The sequence below is a fragment of the Dryas octopetala genome, chromosome 3, assembly GCF_963921425.1.
Source record: "Dryas octopetala chromosome 3, drDryOcto1.1, whole genome shotgun sequence".
Taxonomy (NCBI): domain Eukaryota; kingdom Viridiplantae; phylum Streptophyta; class Magnoliopsida; order Rosales; family Rosaceae; genus Dryas; species Dryas octopetala.
Genome location: NC_141368.1, coordinates 4698511 through 4713298, shown reverse-complemented (window position 1 = coordinate 4713298; position 14788 = coordinate 4698511). Strand labels below are relative to the sequence as shown.

The window sequence follows — 14788 nt, the reverse complement described above, 5'->3', positions numbered from 1 at the left end:
TTGCTAAAAAAGTCAAACAAGTCAATATTATCATCTTTTTTGGTCAGGCAAACAAACCCATTTAATGGACAAACTGATGCCTCTAGTACAACTTGTGTGCTGAGGAGCTGTGGTTGGCCTAAAGTGAAGGACCAAGAAAATTTTGAAAATCAAAATGATGCAAATTATTATTGTTAGAAAGAATGCCTAGTGATCCATTATTGGCATTGGAAAAATCCAAATAGGAAGTATATAGGTAGAATAAAGAGTATGTAAAGACAAATCAATTAACACAGTTGATGATATTAGAAGTTGTTCTTCCATTATTAATTGGATTTGACTTGATCAACAATGGAAGTCATCCACTAAGGCCATCATTAGATGGTGACAAGAAAAAGTTGGTTGATGAATTTTTTTTTTTTTTTTTTTCTGGCCATAAAGTCATGTAATGATCAAAGTATTGATACGTTGACATTTCCATTCTGATTTTGGGTACTGATTTCTCTTATTCTCTTTTTAGCTCTTGACATAATGCATTTTATTCTAATTCCTACCGTGTAGACTTGTCAACATCTTAAAGCCACTCCTTAATAGTTAGGACAACTTGGATCAAATTGGGTTGGAAATGGAAAACTAATAGTTTGACAACAACTTAAACCCAAAACCTAGCCCTTTATGAGTATCCTTGATTTTCATCTGGAAAAATTTTATAATAAAAATTCATACACCAACTTTAACCCAAAACCTTGCCCTTTATGAGTATCCTTGATTTTCATCTGGAAAAATTTTATAATAAAAATTCATACACCGTAACGAAATAAGAGAAAAATTTACATGTCTCTGTGTTAGAAACAGGTGGTGTTACAATTCAAGGAGAGAGGGTGAGAGGGAGAGGAGAGAAAGAGAGGGAGAAAAAGAGAGAGAAAGGGAGACAACTAATGAGAGAGGGGAGGAGATGTCATGTCATGTCAGTGTAACATGGTTATAAGGAAGTTCTTCTCCCGAAATAAACATAGTTATCAAGTGCCACAGGGGTCTGAGGACTAACATCCAGGTTTCCTTCGTGGCCCAACCTTGGCCCAGCTAGCCCAAGAACATCTTATTCGACAGAATTAACCGAACGCATGATTTACGCACAACCAGTTTGTGATGCTGCAACATTTGATCTTAGTTGTTAACCAAAAAACATTTGATCTTAGTTAATAGCAAATCATTAACTTTTGTGCTTCTTGCTCACCTGATCGTGCTCCAAAACCCACATTGCGATGATGAAAGATGGTAACAAACAACTAGATGTGTGTTTAGCTTGATACGTGTAGAAGGTCCAACTTTCCTATGGCTTAAGCCTTTTGGAGCAATCAGTAACTTGGGATTCAGACTTCCGATGCCATCGGACTTTATACTCAGGCTGCAATCCAGTCAGCTGTTGCAACTTGCAAGCGCAACTATGGCGGATGTATCATATTAAAGCAAGCAACTATGGAAGAATCAAATTATAACATGCCTAATCACTCTTCAATTTTATTCAAAAACTTGAAACATCCCCTACATTATGCTCCAAATTATGACATTACATAATCACAGTTTCCAGTAGATTGACTCAGCAGATCAATACAAGTCTCCACAGGGATGAAATCTAAGCTAAACTACCCTGGGAAGAGTAATTATACAGTACATCATTAAAGAGCGCAAGTGCTTTCAGATTACACAGGGAAACTCAAACTTATTACAGGACTAAAGTCTAGAAATAAAATAGAAAATGAAATTTGAAAGTTGAAAGTTGAACAAACCAAAAAGAAATAAGTTACGTGAATTTATAAACAAGGCGTGGAAACAACAAAAGGACTTGCTTTGAAAAAGGGTTGTATATACAGCTCTACGAGTATCTGGAAAATCTGTTTTAATTGAAGGTTGTATAATCACTCACTCTTCAATTAAAGTTGCTGGATCCAAGGGGATAACAGTTTCTGGAAAATCTGTTCTTTGTCCAGCAAGAGAGTAATATGCTAGTATATGGGCTGGATGCTCAACTACTAATGCCTCCCCAATCTGATCATGAGAAACATCAACTCGTCTGGGAGGAATTAACTCAATGTTCCAAAATGGGCGAGCCATTGCTAGGAGATCACGACCTGTTGCAGATCCCCTGTACCCCTGCACCCACAAATACCTTAGGGAAGTCAGCTGCATTACCGCAACAGCCAGTGCATGCTCACTGAAGCAGCAGCCCCTCATTTCTAATTTCTGCAAGCTAGGGCAGCCCCTAGAGAACTCCAAAAGCCCTGCATCAGATTCCCCAACATAACCTAGAAGCATCCATCTCACATTTTGACTATATTGCCCAACATAACTAAGCCCCAGATCACTCAAGCCCCCAGGTCGGAGATACAAAGCAAACCTCCGAAGCTTTTCACAGCCCCTTAATAGAGCTCGAACCCCATTGTCAAGTGGCAAATCTGTTATCCTCTCTTCTCGGTCAAGCAGTACAAGGCGAAAATCAGAGAGATTTTTAGAGTAAGTCCCAATGGATTCCAGAGATGCATTGGTGATATCTGATACGTAAACAGCCAAGTATTCTAGTTCTAGGCACCCCTGTGCAATAGCAATCAGACCCCTCTGTGAAACAACACCTTCTTCATCCTCCATGCCTTGCTCATCCGCTCCCCGCTCAATTCGAAGCCTCTTCAGTCTCTTGCAACTCCGAGCAAGAACTTCTAAGCCTCTATCTCCAATAACATTCCTTGTCTGCCCATAATAGAAGCATATTAAAATTCATATGTAAGTTTCAAATACGGTTCCCACTCTAAAGTAAATCATTAAAGAAACTTCTGATAATGTATTAATTTTAAAATAAATCTTTTGGCATTTTACACTAGAAATTTCTAAATTGCTTTAGCATGATCAACAGAACATTATTTGTGACCCAGGTTAAATACTTGGTTTTGCTACAAACAACAAAGCAATTTCTTGAACTAAATTCCAAAAAAAGAAATCCAGAACCCAAGATCAAGAGGTCATTACAAAGCCTTATGCAACCAGGTCTATAGATCATGATCAAAGTATACATAAAAATTACCAAATTGTGATGGATCAATGCAGACAAAAAACATAAATTCCTGAAAGAGTAGGGAATTACAATGGTATAATGCCCACCCCTCCACACCTATATTAGAATTCACGCATACAATTGTTGTACACACACTGACACATGCACACACAATAGCAACAAATTAGAAAGCAGCCAATATGGTTTTGTAATCCTACCTCGAGAACTTCCAAGTTGGGGCACCTCTGAATTAATGTGCAATGGTCCTCGGTGTCAAGCAATGCAAAGAGAAGGTCTAACTTTTTGAGCAAGTTTGCAAATGGGAATACTATTGTCATTTCATTCTTCCCCATATACGTTAGACCTATACGGCATAGTTTTTGGGGCAATGAGACAGCAGAGTACTTCTCTGATTGCTCGTTGAAGAAACCCCCACAAAATTCTTCTAGAGCACCAGCAGCACGGAAGAACCCCACGAGTTCCAAGATTTCACAATCACTGATTTTCACAGAGATCAAGGAGCGACAATTTTTAGCTATGAGTTCGAGGTCTTCAAATTTGACCTTGTCAAGATCTGTCATATAAAAGTTTAAAGTCTCCAAGACGGTGTTGTTCACAGCAAGCTCATGTAGCCATTCACCATCTTTCTCGGTTATTGAGCTCTCCTCCAAAAACAAGGTTCTCAAATTCCTGCGAAGCACATAATAATAAAAAAACTATAAATATCAATAATGCCTCTGCAGGTCACAGTTACAGAACCAATAGCTTAGTTCGGAATGACTGCAAGTTGCACTAACATGTCTACAAGATCAAGGAGGGATTTGTTGTATGCATGCAATGTTTGGTACATGCATCCCTCCCAGAGTTCCAAAAACAGCAGCATTTGAATTTTGCTACTTTTAATAATTAAGAAAACATGAACATGAATGCAAACATACAGAGCCAGTAAACTAATTATAATTTGCCCATATAATGGACCAAAACACAGTTACCATCGCATGAACATGCAGAAATCACTTATGAATCAAAATAAGAACATAAATCTGGTACAAAACTTTATTAAATACTATCCACAAGTTGAATTTCTCTACTTCACTCTATCTAGGACCATTTTTTGTAGTCATTTATTTAATCCTCCTGTCAATAACCTAGATAATAGGATTTCAAATTATGGAGGATTGGTTTTTCTATTTTGTTTGGGTTAGGGAAGGACCGGGGTGGGGGGCAGAGGGAGGTGTGAGGTGTGAGGTTGAGAAAGAATCCAAAATATGAAGCCTTGAGGAAAAGAACATTGCACCCAAGGTTTCAGTTAAGCTGTCAAATCTCAAGGCTTTCTAGCTTTGCACCTGCAGAAGTAGTTCTTATGCAACTTCAAATTTTTGGGTCCCAAAAGAACTAAGCGCTGCCAAAACAAAAGGGAAATGTTGAGACTATTTTTTATATTTAATGCTATGAGCACAGGTGTGCCAGTACAATCAGATCAAGGAACACAGATACATAAATTCCAGAAAATACATTGTATATAACTTTACCTAAATAATCAATAATTTTTAGGGAACTTTCTCGACATAAGAGTGAAATTGAAATTGAGATTGACGGTCTAATATCGTAACACCACAGCTATACTAGTAAAAAGTATGCAATATCTGAAATAAATAGCAAAGCAATAAATAGCAAGGTTTGTGATGAAAAATCCACAATACAATTGAACACAAATGGAAAATGAGCGAAACGAGAGCAGTAAAGTTAAATAGACATAAATACCTGCAGGAGCGGCCGATGTGCAAAAGGCCATCGGTGGAGAAGCCCGAACACTTGTCGAGCTTAAGCGACTGGAGCACGCGGCCGCGGGAGCGAGTCAGGAGCTCCAGGTCCGAATCCCTGACGATCATTCGCCGAAAGTGCAGAGACTTCAAGCAGTTGAAGGACTCCGCAATCTCCTCCACCCACGGCGTCACAAACCCTCCCCAATCCTCCGGTATCAGATTGAACATGGCGGCCCTCGGCTTCCCCTTCAGCTTCAGCGACTCCAGGTGCTGGAACCGCCTCCGCAGCCGATCGGGGCTCGTCGTGTAGCAAAGGGCGATCGTCACGTGCTTGCGCGTGAGCGCGTCCAGCTCGTACCACCGCCGGCACACCAAGGATACGGCGTCGCGGTCCTTGGAGTCGTGAATATACGGCATCACGCAGCCCAAAACGACTTCGGACATTCCACTACTCATCCTGCTCACGTTTCGATCCTTCATCGCTGAAAGAACCGTTTTCGAATACTCTGCTAGTACCAAGCAACAAAATCTGAGAGTCAAAGCAGAAGATTTCGAGCTCTTTATATAAGATCCGCTCGCGAGCAAATATCTTCGACCAAAAATAGAAAGCTACGGTGATTCCAAATCACCAGACCTAATCTCAGCTGTTCTGCTTCGTCTTCCGAAAAAGACGAGAAAAGGCCGACACGTTTCGCGAAGCCAAGGACAAAAACTAAAAAACAAAGTAAGAAACGGCGCGTTTCGCACGATCTACGACGAGCTCGTTGTTGTGGTTGCACGGAGCACGAACCAATCGGAACCAAGACGGCAGAGGGGTCGAACCAATAGAGAAGTGAGAGAGCATGGAGTTAATACGCACGCGAAGCACATGATCGGATTCGATCGGTGGAGGAACAGAAAAACGGACGGTGAGGATCGGGCGGCGACGGTTAGAGCAGTTTGTGTAAGAAGGGGATTGGGGGATGGATCAGAGAGAAGAGCTTAGTTAGGGGTCGGCCTTTACTGCTTACTTCGAGTACTAATAATATGCGCCTCAAAAAACAACAAAAGGGGGTTGCAAATTGTAAAATAGGGAAAGGGCGGAAAAAAATAAAGGGGAAAACGACAAACAAAATATAAGCGACCAACCAAACGTCACCGTTTGGAAAGTAAGAACTAAAGTTGGAGGAGTGGGAACTTGGCATCGTGGCGAGTTTTCAATGGCTGCTCTGCAGAGATGCAATCGCTACTGTCACCGCAGCAGATACTGTCTGGGGAGTGGTTGTTAATTGTGATGCAAGTGGAAGTATAAAAAATATTATTATTATTTTTTTTTTTTGTGTTTATTCTAGGCTTTCTAGCTTTCTGACTTTTCTCATTTATCGGTTAATAACGGATAATGACGTTTATAATTCATCGCCTCACAAGTCGCAAGGTTGAATCAACCAGAAAAAAGAAAATTTTAATAAATATTATATATTTTTTAATATATTATAAATAAATATTAGATAGTGAAATGGGAAGATATCGAATCATTTATTGCCTACTCATCTCTGTCCAAAAAAAAATCATTTATTGCCTGCTGTGTCGGGAAGAAGTGAAGAACTAAGAAGAAGATAATGCATATTTTAGCTTTTGATATACGGAAAAAATCCAGGAAGGAAAGTGACCAATCCTTAGTAGCAATATCTAGAAGAACTTTTTTTATCTGTTTTTTGTTGGCCGTGTTTTTGCCTATATATATTAGAAGGATTTGAATTATTTACTTTATTTTTAGGGCTAATTACAAATAAATTAATAAAAATTTTTACAATTACATTTTAATCAATGCACTTTTTTATAATTTTATTTTAGTCATTATTGATCAAAATAAAAAAAATATAAATTACAATAAATTAATAAACATACATTATTATTCATATTTATATTTATATTTGTATTAGGTTTATATTTGATTGCTACGCAGCAAAACGGCTTAGGGTTTAATTTTCGAGTTTTGAGACTTACCCAAAACTCAAGACTTAAACCCTAAGCCATAAACTTTGGAACCTTAATTCTAAACTTTAAACCTCATTTATATACCATACACTCCATTTATATACCCTAAACTAAATTAAGGGCAACGTCATAATTTTACGTCCATAAATAATGAAAAAAATGGATGGGTAAATTGGTATTTTTTAATGCACTAAAATACATGATATCATCAAGTGGATTGGGGTTAGTGACTAAAATAGACTGAGCCATTAATTAAAATGTAATTCTCAAAATATATCATTGATTAATATGGAATAAAAAATTTTGTATTGACCTATTTGTAATATTGAAACTTTTTATTAATTTTTTGTAATTTACAATTTTTTTTTTCGTGTAATAGAAATTGAAGAGTTATGTATACATAAATGTAACTTTACTTATATTTAAAAATGTTACACTTCATTTCATCTTTTTTTTATCTTTAAATAATAAATAATAGTTTCTTGACACCCGTTCCGCTTGAATTGGCTTTCCATTCATAGAAAATTAGGATTAAATACCAAATCTCAATAATTTTTTGGTATAGCATGAAGACTATATAATATTTCAATTGAATTACCAAATTTAAATGTAGTTTTTTAGATTAGGCCACAAATATGTTGACCCCTTTGATTTGAGCCTTTTCTATTTGACATTTTTGTCCTTTGGCCCACATATGATGGGTGTTAGTTAAAATTTATAAGGTTTTGACAAAATTCCCTTGAGACTTTTATATTATCTTGAAAATTTGCTAATGTAGTCTCAACTTCACATTTAGTTGTGACTGTACGACACTCACAACTTCAAATTTAGTTGTGACTGAACGACAGTCACATCTAAGTTGTGAGACAGTCACAGTTAAGTTGTGACTTCATTGAATTTTTTTTAGAAAAATTATACTACAATATAGTATAAATAAAGGTCAAAACAATACTTTTACTCAAAATAATACATAGTATAGTGATGTGAGTTGTCTCTTTTAATTTACCAAGACAGTCACAGTTAAATTGTGACTGGATTGATTTTTTTTAAATACAATATAGTATAAATTAATATAATATTTGTGATATAATATTTTTTTTTTATTGTAGTGGCATGTGATGTAATATTTGTAAATTCTAATACTTTTTACTTTATTATTTTGTTTGACTTTTCAACTAGTACCTAATTTAAAATGTTATTTAATTTTGATACCTAAACTAAAATGTTATTGAAATTTAGTAGTTAAAATCAATGGACATTTCCATTCATGCATAATAATTACAAAAATTAAGAAAGGAAAAAGGGAAAAAGAGCTGTTTTCTTTTCTTTTTCTCATTTTTTTTAGAAATATAATTGGTTTGTCCATAAATTGTGTCAGAAAAGAGGATTTCTGGTAAACTCATTTCTTGTGAAGTCTGAAAAATGTAAGGGTGTGGCTTGGCTTTATAATAGTCTAGATATGGCTACGATTAAAATTTAAAAGTCAATATATGAAATATTTTAACTTTTAAACTACAAGATATATATATATATACCATTATACCCTATGAACAAACAAGATATTGCCTTAATTTAAATTTGACATCGAAGCTGTTACTATTTGAACTTTGAAAAGTACTGCAAATAGATAAAAAGCGAATAAATGATTTGAGTAATTAATTAAATTGATTGAATTAAAGCGAAGTGGCATGTTGAGAACCTCACCATAGGACAAGGGGTTCTCAAACAAATTGTTTTTTGTGAGAACCCAATAAACTGATCGAACACGCATACAAAGTTTTCATGTTAGAAAGTACACAAAAATGGATGGAAGAAAATGGAAGAACATTTTGTTAATAAAAGATGAACTGATCATTAGTAATGAGTTGTCTCAAACATTAATTCAAGTGGTGAAAGATGATGAGAAAGAAATTAGAATTAAGATAGATAATACATTCAATCTCATCCAATGTTCGCAAAAAGAAATCAAAGTTTAAATTTAAAAAATTAGGACTAAGATAGATTAGAGATTCTATTATATGATGTTAATAAAAAGTGGCAAAAAGGATTCAAAATTTATTGGAATCTTGAATTTAGTTTAATATTGATTTATAAATGGAATTCTGGTTGATATTTGCAAATTGTGCACACTCTCTCGAGAATTATTTTGTGTATATAATACACCGTTACATAGTGTAACCAATTTAATATGTCATAATATGAATGAATATTATTAATACTATAACTTCTTAATATAAATATATCATTAAACAATACCCTTATACATTAAATCAATTACACTACAAAATAATATATCAAATACATCCAATAATTTTTCCCCTCACTCCCAACCTTCGTACCCAAGCAGCTTTTGCCTATGTATCAAATTATGATGTGACAATGAATGAATATATTTTATATGTTGAATGAAATTGTAATATAATACATTAATTAATGGTGTTGATCGACAAGACTGTATTCCTCAGCCCTCACTCTTAACAAAAGGTTTGTCTTTATGAACTTGGAGCATGCCCGGCCGATACCTAAAAGGACGGGTCAAATCAGTAGATCCAGAGCAAGTCTTATTCACACCAAAATAAATATATAATTTATTGGTATTGAGACAAACTTAAACCCATACACATGGCTTTCCAGGTGAACATTTTGTTGCATTCCTTAAGGCACAAACTTGGATGTACAATTTTCATTAAAAAAAAAGAACTTGGATGTAGAATATGCACGCTACAGTCCTTTGCTGGGCCTAATTCCCAAATATTATTGCTATCACACACTTGCATAATTGCATTACACGATAAGACGTGGATTTTGCTCCCTTTCTCTTTTTTTATAATTTTATACCAAGCAATTTTCTCCGTAAATTTAATTTTTCGCGTGAAGACAAGGATATAATCAAATCAAGAGTTAAAAACTCACATCAAATTTTTATATGCAATTGAGCAACACCTATTACCCAAAAAGTGATTGACAGAATGACAGGTTTATAAGAGAAAGAAAAAGTTAGTTAACCCCACCTTAAAACCATTATATATGTAATGTTTACAGCTTAGCTATATGTGTCTTCTAGAACCCAATCTTTGACCTACAGAAAAATATATATGTGGATTACTGTCAACTAAAGCATTGTTTAACATAATTGTCTTGAACATACATACATATATGCACCATTCAGATGAATCATATTTGAAGTAGAGATGTTAATCAGTTGACTCATGAGTTATGTATATATAGGTTTGATCACTAGGAATATTGTTTATTAAAAGTGGATATATATATGCGATTGTTTCACCCTCCACAAAAGGGAATTGAATCGAATGCCACTATATACAATATTTTCAAGTAGAGAATATATATCTCTCATCCAAGAAGCAGAATATATATATATAAAGTGTGAACGTACGAATATACACACCTGTCGCTAAGTGCTCGGCGAGTGCGGTATTGCTTCATCCGTCTAGTTTTAAGGGTAAATCTTCATTTTTTTACCCTTTTTTCTCTTTAGGATATAGAATGGGTTTAGTAGAAGCGTTATGTTCGCCCAAAATTCTGGAGCTAATTTGCACCATCAAATGCTAGGTGCGAACGTGTGAACCTGAATGGGCCTGCATATATACATATTGAAAATTATTTAATTATTTGATTAAAGAGTCATCATTTCAAGTGTTAATGGAATTCATATATTCGTCTATTTATTTTATCATAATTAAATGTCTTAATAGTTTCTGATTTACCTAATTTTTTGTAAGGATGATTCTTGTATAGAGACTTAAAAAATAAACAAATTTGATCATCAAATTAAAATACGGAATGAGTCTCACTAATCATACCTCATCATGTTTAAATTGAGATGTATTTCAACGAAATAAACTGTGTATATATATGTATTTGTTTGAGATGAGGCATCTTTAGTCAAATATGCCCTGTTTTTCCAAACAAATTAATATCTCTTTTTGGCATTGTCAGTCATGAAGTCTACTTCATGACTAATCTAATAATGCACATAAATTATAGAGCCCTACTTAATCAAACTACTTAATTGGCCCTTTTATATATATATATATATTGCTGTACGTAGCTTAATGTTATATATGTATACGTACGGTCCACAAAATTATTAAAGAAGCCAATCAACGGTTTTCCATTTTTTATTAAGGGTTACAAATGACAATTTAATGGGGAAAAGTCTAAATTCTAGCAATTCAAACAATTGCAAGTGGCATTGGCCAAAAAAAAAAAAAAAACAATTGCAAGTGGCAGGCTGAAGCTGGCAGCAGCAGCACCATCAGCATTAACTCCAATTCATGACAAATAAACTGGGCCAGCATGCGTACGTTCATTTGGGATTTTTTGTGGGGATCAATTTGGATATTTTTATTTTTTAATTTTCTTTATGGTTTTTCTATAAGTCTATAAATTTTATGGTCATAGAGATGAACTAGCAATTGTGGGGTTTCATGGGAACTAATCAGAGAATGGACAAATGTTAATACTGGGAGTATGAGGAGCACTTCTCACAATGATGGTCGTCCAATTGGCCTACACATGGTCCCTCATGCACCCCATAAGTTAACTAGTACATAATTAGCTATTAATCTAATTGTGTTTATATCCTTCATTTCAAACATTTTGCCATTCATATTCATAATCCACTCTCCAATTTTTATTTGAATAAGTCACATAAGATTCTTCTAAAATACATCAAACAAAAAAGTGTTATAAATTGATTACATTTTTACGATAACTAATACAAATATACACACCCCAGCTAAAAGAATATGCTCATAGACATACATATTGGCAGCAGCTAACTAGATAAGAGTTATCGTTGACAATTAAGTGGGCTTTTAGTCCTCTTCTCTATGAGAAAACTCACAGATTTGCTACTAGTTTTTCTTGCAATCAAAACGTCACTCTTGAGTCTGAGACTGTCCAGTTGTTGCAATTGGACACTTGGAAATCAATGACACCACAAGTCGTCCTCATATCATCATCATCATCAACATCATTCATTAATATTGTTCTTATTGAAAAATCCAGATCACAAACCAATAATTGGACCCAAAAATCAAAGCTTTTTTCAAAATTAACTTGTAGTTGACAAACGACACACATAATCAAAATTTTGGTGGGCGCACACACAGATATAAATATTCTTTTTGACGTTTTTAGTTAACCACGAATGTTTTAGTTAATATTAATAAAATCATATATAATATTTCTCCGATATAAATTATGAGTTTAATTGAGAAACCGTAATTTTAGTGATTAAAAGTATTTACCCACCTGACTGAAATTCGAGTTTCAATATTCTATTGTACACTGCACAGTACATATAGTAGCTAGTGATGCTACCCTATTGCTTTCTGCATATAATCCAGACAATGTTGTCCATATATATAGAGGGGTGTCGGCAGGACATGAAAGAATTGAAGATGCTCCTATATCTAATATATCTATCTACATGGAATTCCATTTAATTAAATATATATATATATTTTGGTAAACTGGAAGTCTGGAATTAAATAAATATATTATTATATATGCCATATAAAACTTAAACAAACCGACTATATAAGAACAACTGAGTGGATGGTTCAAATCTTGGGTTATACTATGTTGTGCTAGTTAACCCACATTTTCAAATCTTAATTGTCTGCCAATAAACATTCTTTGAACTGGTCTGCAAGCCAAAATCTTTCGAGTTAGATTTAATGCATGCATACAAAAATAAGAGCTAGCTAGCTAGCAATGTCGTATTTCCTTGGAATTTTAGCAATGCCAAATTTTCTTTTTTTTTTTTAGCTGACCGTAATTGCTTTGGAATTTTAACAACTAAATGCTACAATAATTAATAAGCATGTTCCATACTTCCATCATTGTTGGTGAGAAAGTCAGTGCCATGAATCTGCTTCTAAGACACGGTACCGCCTTCCCATAGAATATTATTCTCTTCAAAGATGCTACAAGTCTTATTTTTCCAAACTTTACTTTTTACTCTCAATAGATAAAAAACTTTTTTCGTACTCTTTCACATTAATTTTGTGATGTGTCTCATAAAAGTCCCACATAATTCTTTATAAATCTCCATGTGTTAAGCTATAATATATAGCCTCTTTCTATCTCTTATTCAATTATTCGAATAAAGAGGCTCTAAAAATGCATATATTTTGTCTTTGTCACTGTTCAAATGGTTTCTACTTTCTGTGCATTTTTTTTTTCAAGCATGTATATAATGTAACCAACCAACCCAAATAATACTAATATTAATATCCAATACTTAATTATCAGGGATCCAATTTGGACTGTGTCGTAACTGTTGTCGTCAAGCTTCAAGCCTTCAACTGAGTTGGGCAGCTGCTTCCACATTACTACAATATTAAATAGAGATAATTAGACTTAGGTCTTTTAAAAAAATAATTTTTAGATGCAGATTGGAGGTGTTTTAAGATTTATAAGAAAATTCTTTTAATTTATAAGAAAATTATTTTAATTCATAAAAAGTCATTCTCCAGATTGAAGAGTATTTCTTCTCCTAGGTGTAGACTGTAGAGTGAGCTTTATAAAGATTATATATTAGGTTTTAACTCCAAAATTTTAAGTTCGAAAAAAAATAAAAAAACTTAATTAAAAATTTTAAATTATTATCGATCTTAGTCTAAGAAAGACTTATAAAATAGACTCAATTCTAAATCTTTCTATTAAATATATAATTAACCCACACCCACCAAAATCATAGATTCAAAATTTAAAGTTAAACCCAATCTTTGAATTAATTAATACCTGAATAATGCTATGATTACTATCCTATCCTAGTCGGCTAGTTCTACTCAAAGCTGTCCTAGTACTATTGTGGTGAACATGTGTGGAGGCTGGTGGGTCATCCATTTTGGTCTCCAATTGCGGCCTGGTAAAGTGGTAAGGCTAGTGGTTCCTTAATCCTTATAGCCAAAGTTGTTTGGGGTAGTTCATTGCTTGCCTAGTAGGGGTGGTTGCTAAGTGTCTCTAAATTATAGGACCACTACAGTATATATATGCTCCTGAAATGAACCCTGCAAACAAGTCGGTCCCACTGGCCAGATTATGGGATTGGGATATTTTAATTTCAAATAGGCGAGAAGAACTTACCTGTCCCTGTTATAGGGACAGGTGTTATCCCAATAAAGAGAGAGAGGAAGAGAGTAACAGAGAGAGAGAAGTGAGAGAAAGGGAATGAGAGAGATAGAGAGAGAGATGGGGGGTGTGATAACAGCTGGCATACCTGCTGTTGCAGGTAAGTTCTTCTCCAAATAGGCACATGAAATAGGAAATTGTGTTTGGGTAGTGACACACGCTGGTTGTATGAGGACGTGGAGGGTGTTGTTTCATATTGGAAGTTATAATTTTTTTTTTTTTGTTGGAGAAAGATAATTTTCAATAGTAATTTATGAAGAGTTAGATATCTCCACTCATTACTAATTAATTTTGTATTGAATACTCTAATATTTAATATAGAAATGTGTAAGAATGTACGGTGTATTGTTTCACGTTATAAAATAATTACTAGGGTAACATTATAAAATAATTACTAGGTAACCTATCTGGGTTGTATCAGCCTCCATGGTTAATGGTTAATGGTTAATACTTAATACTGACTGGACTGGGTTCCCTTAGATCAGGACAGGACAGGACATCACTTATATATAGTTGGGAGTTGGCGTAATACTAATGCCCCATTATCACAGACAGTGGCCTTCATGGCAGAGCACTAGCTACCCAGTGTTGCTTTCCATGTCGATGGAACTGAAACTTATTAATGAAATGAAAATAATTAATATAAATCTAAGGAAAATTGAATTCAGGGTAAGAATGTAAGATTGAAAGAAATAAGAAGTAAACTCCAGAATAACGAACTTGTTTTTTTTTTTTTTTTTTTTTTTTTGTAGATTTCATTGGATTAAAGGAAAAGATACAATAGAATGGCCAAATAGACTTGATTGATTGAAAGGCCATTAAAAGTACCCAACTTGTATCTATATACGGACGA

General features: G+C 34.3%; 1 protein-coding gene across 1 annotated transcript; it reads right to left on the bottom strand.

The window, feature by feature from the left end:
* Positions 1–1771: 1771 nt before the first annotated feature.
* Positions 1772–5811, bottom strand: COI1 (RNI-like superfamily protein). Its single transcript, XM_086237188.1, has 3 exons — positions 4790–5811; positions 3244–3715; positions 1772–2724 (listed from the first exon to the last, which is right to left on the bottom strand). Exons 1-3 carry the CDS (start codon positions 5269–5271, stop codon positions 1903–1905), a joined length of 1776 nt encoding a protein of 591 aa, XP_086093314.1. The 5' UTR covers positions 5272–5811; the 3' UTR covers positions 1772–1902.
* Between the last annotated feature and the right edge of the window lie 8977 nt (positions 5812–14788).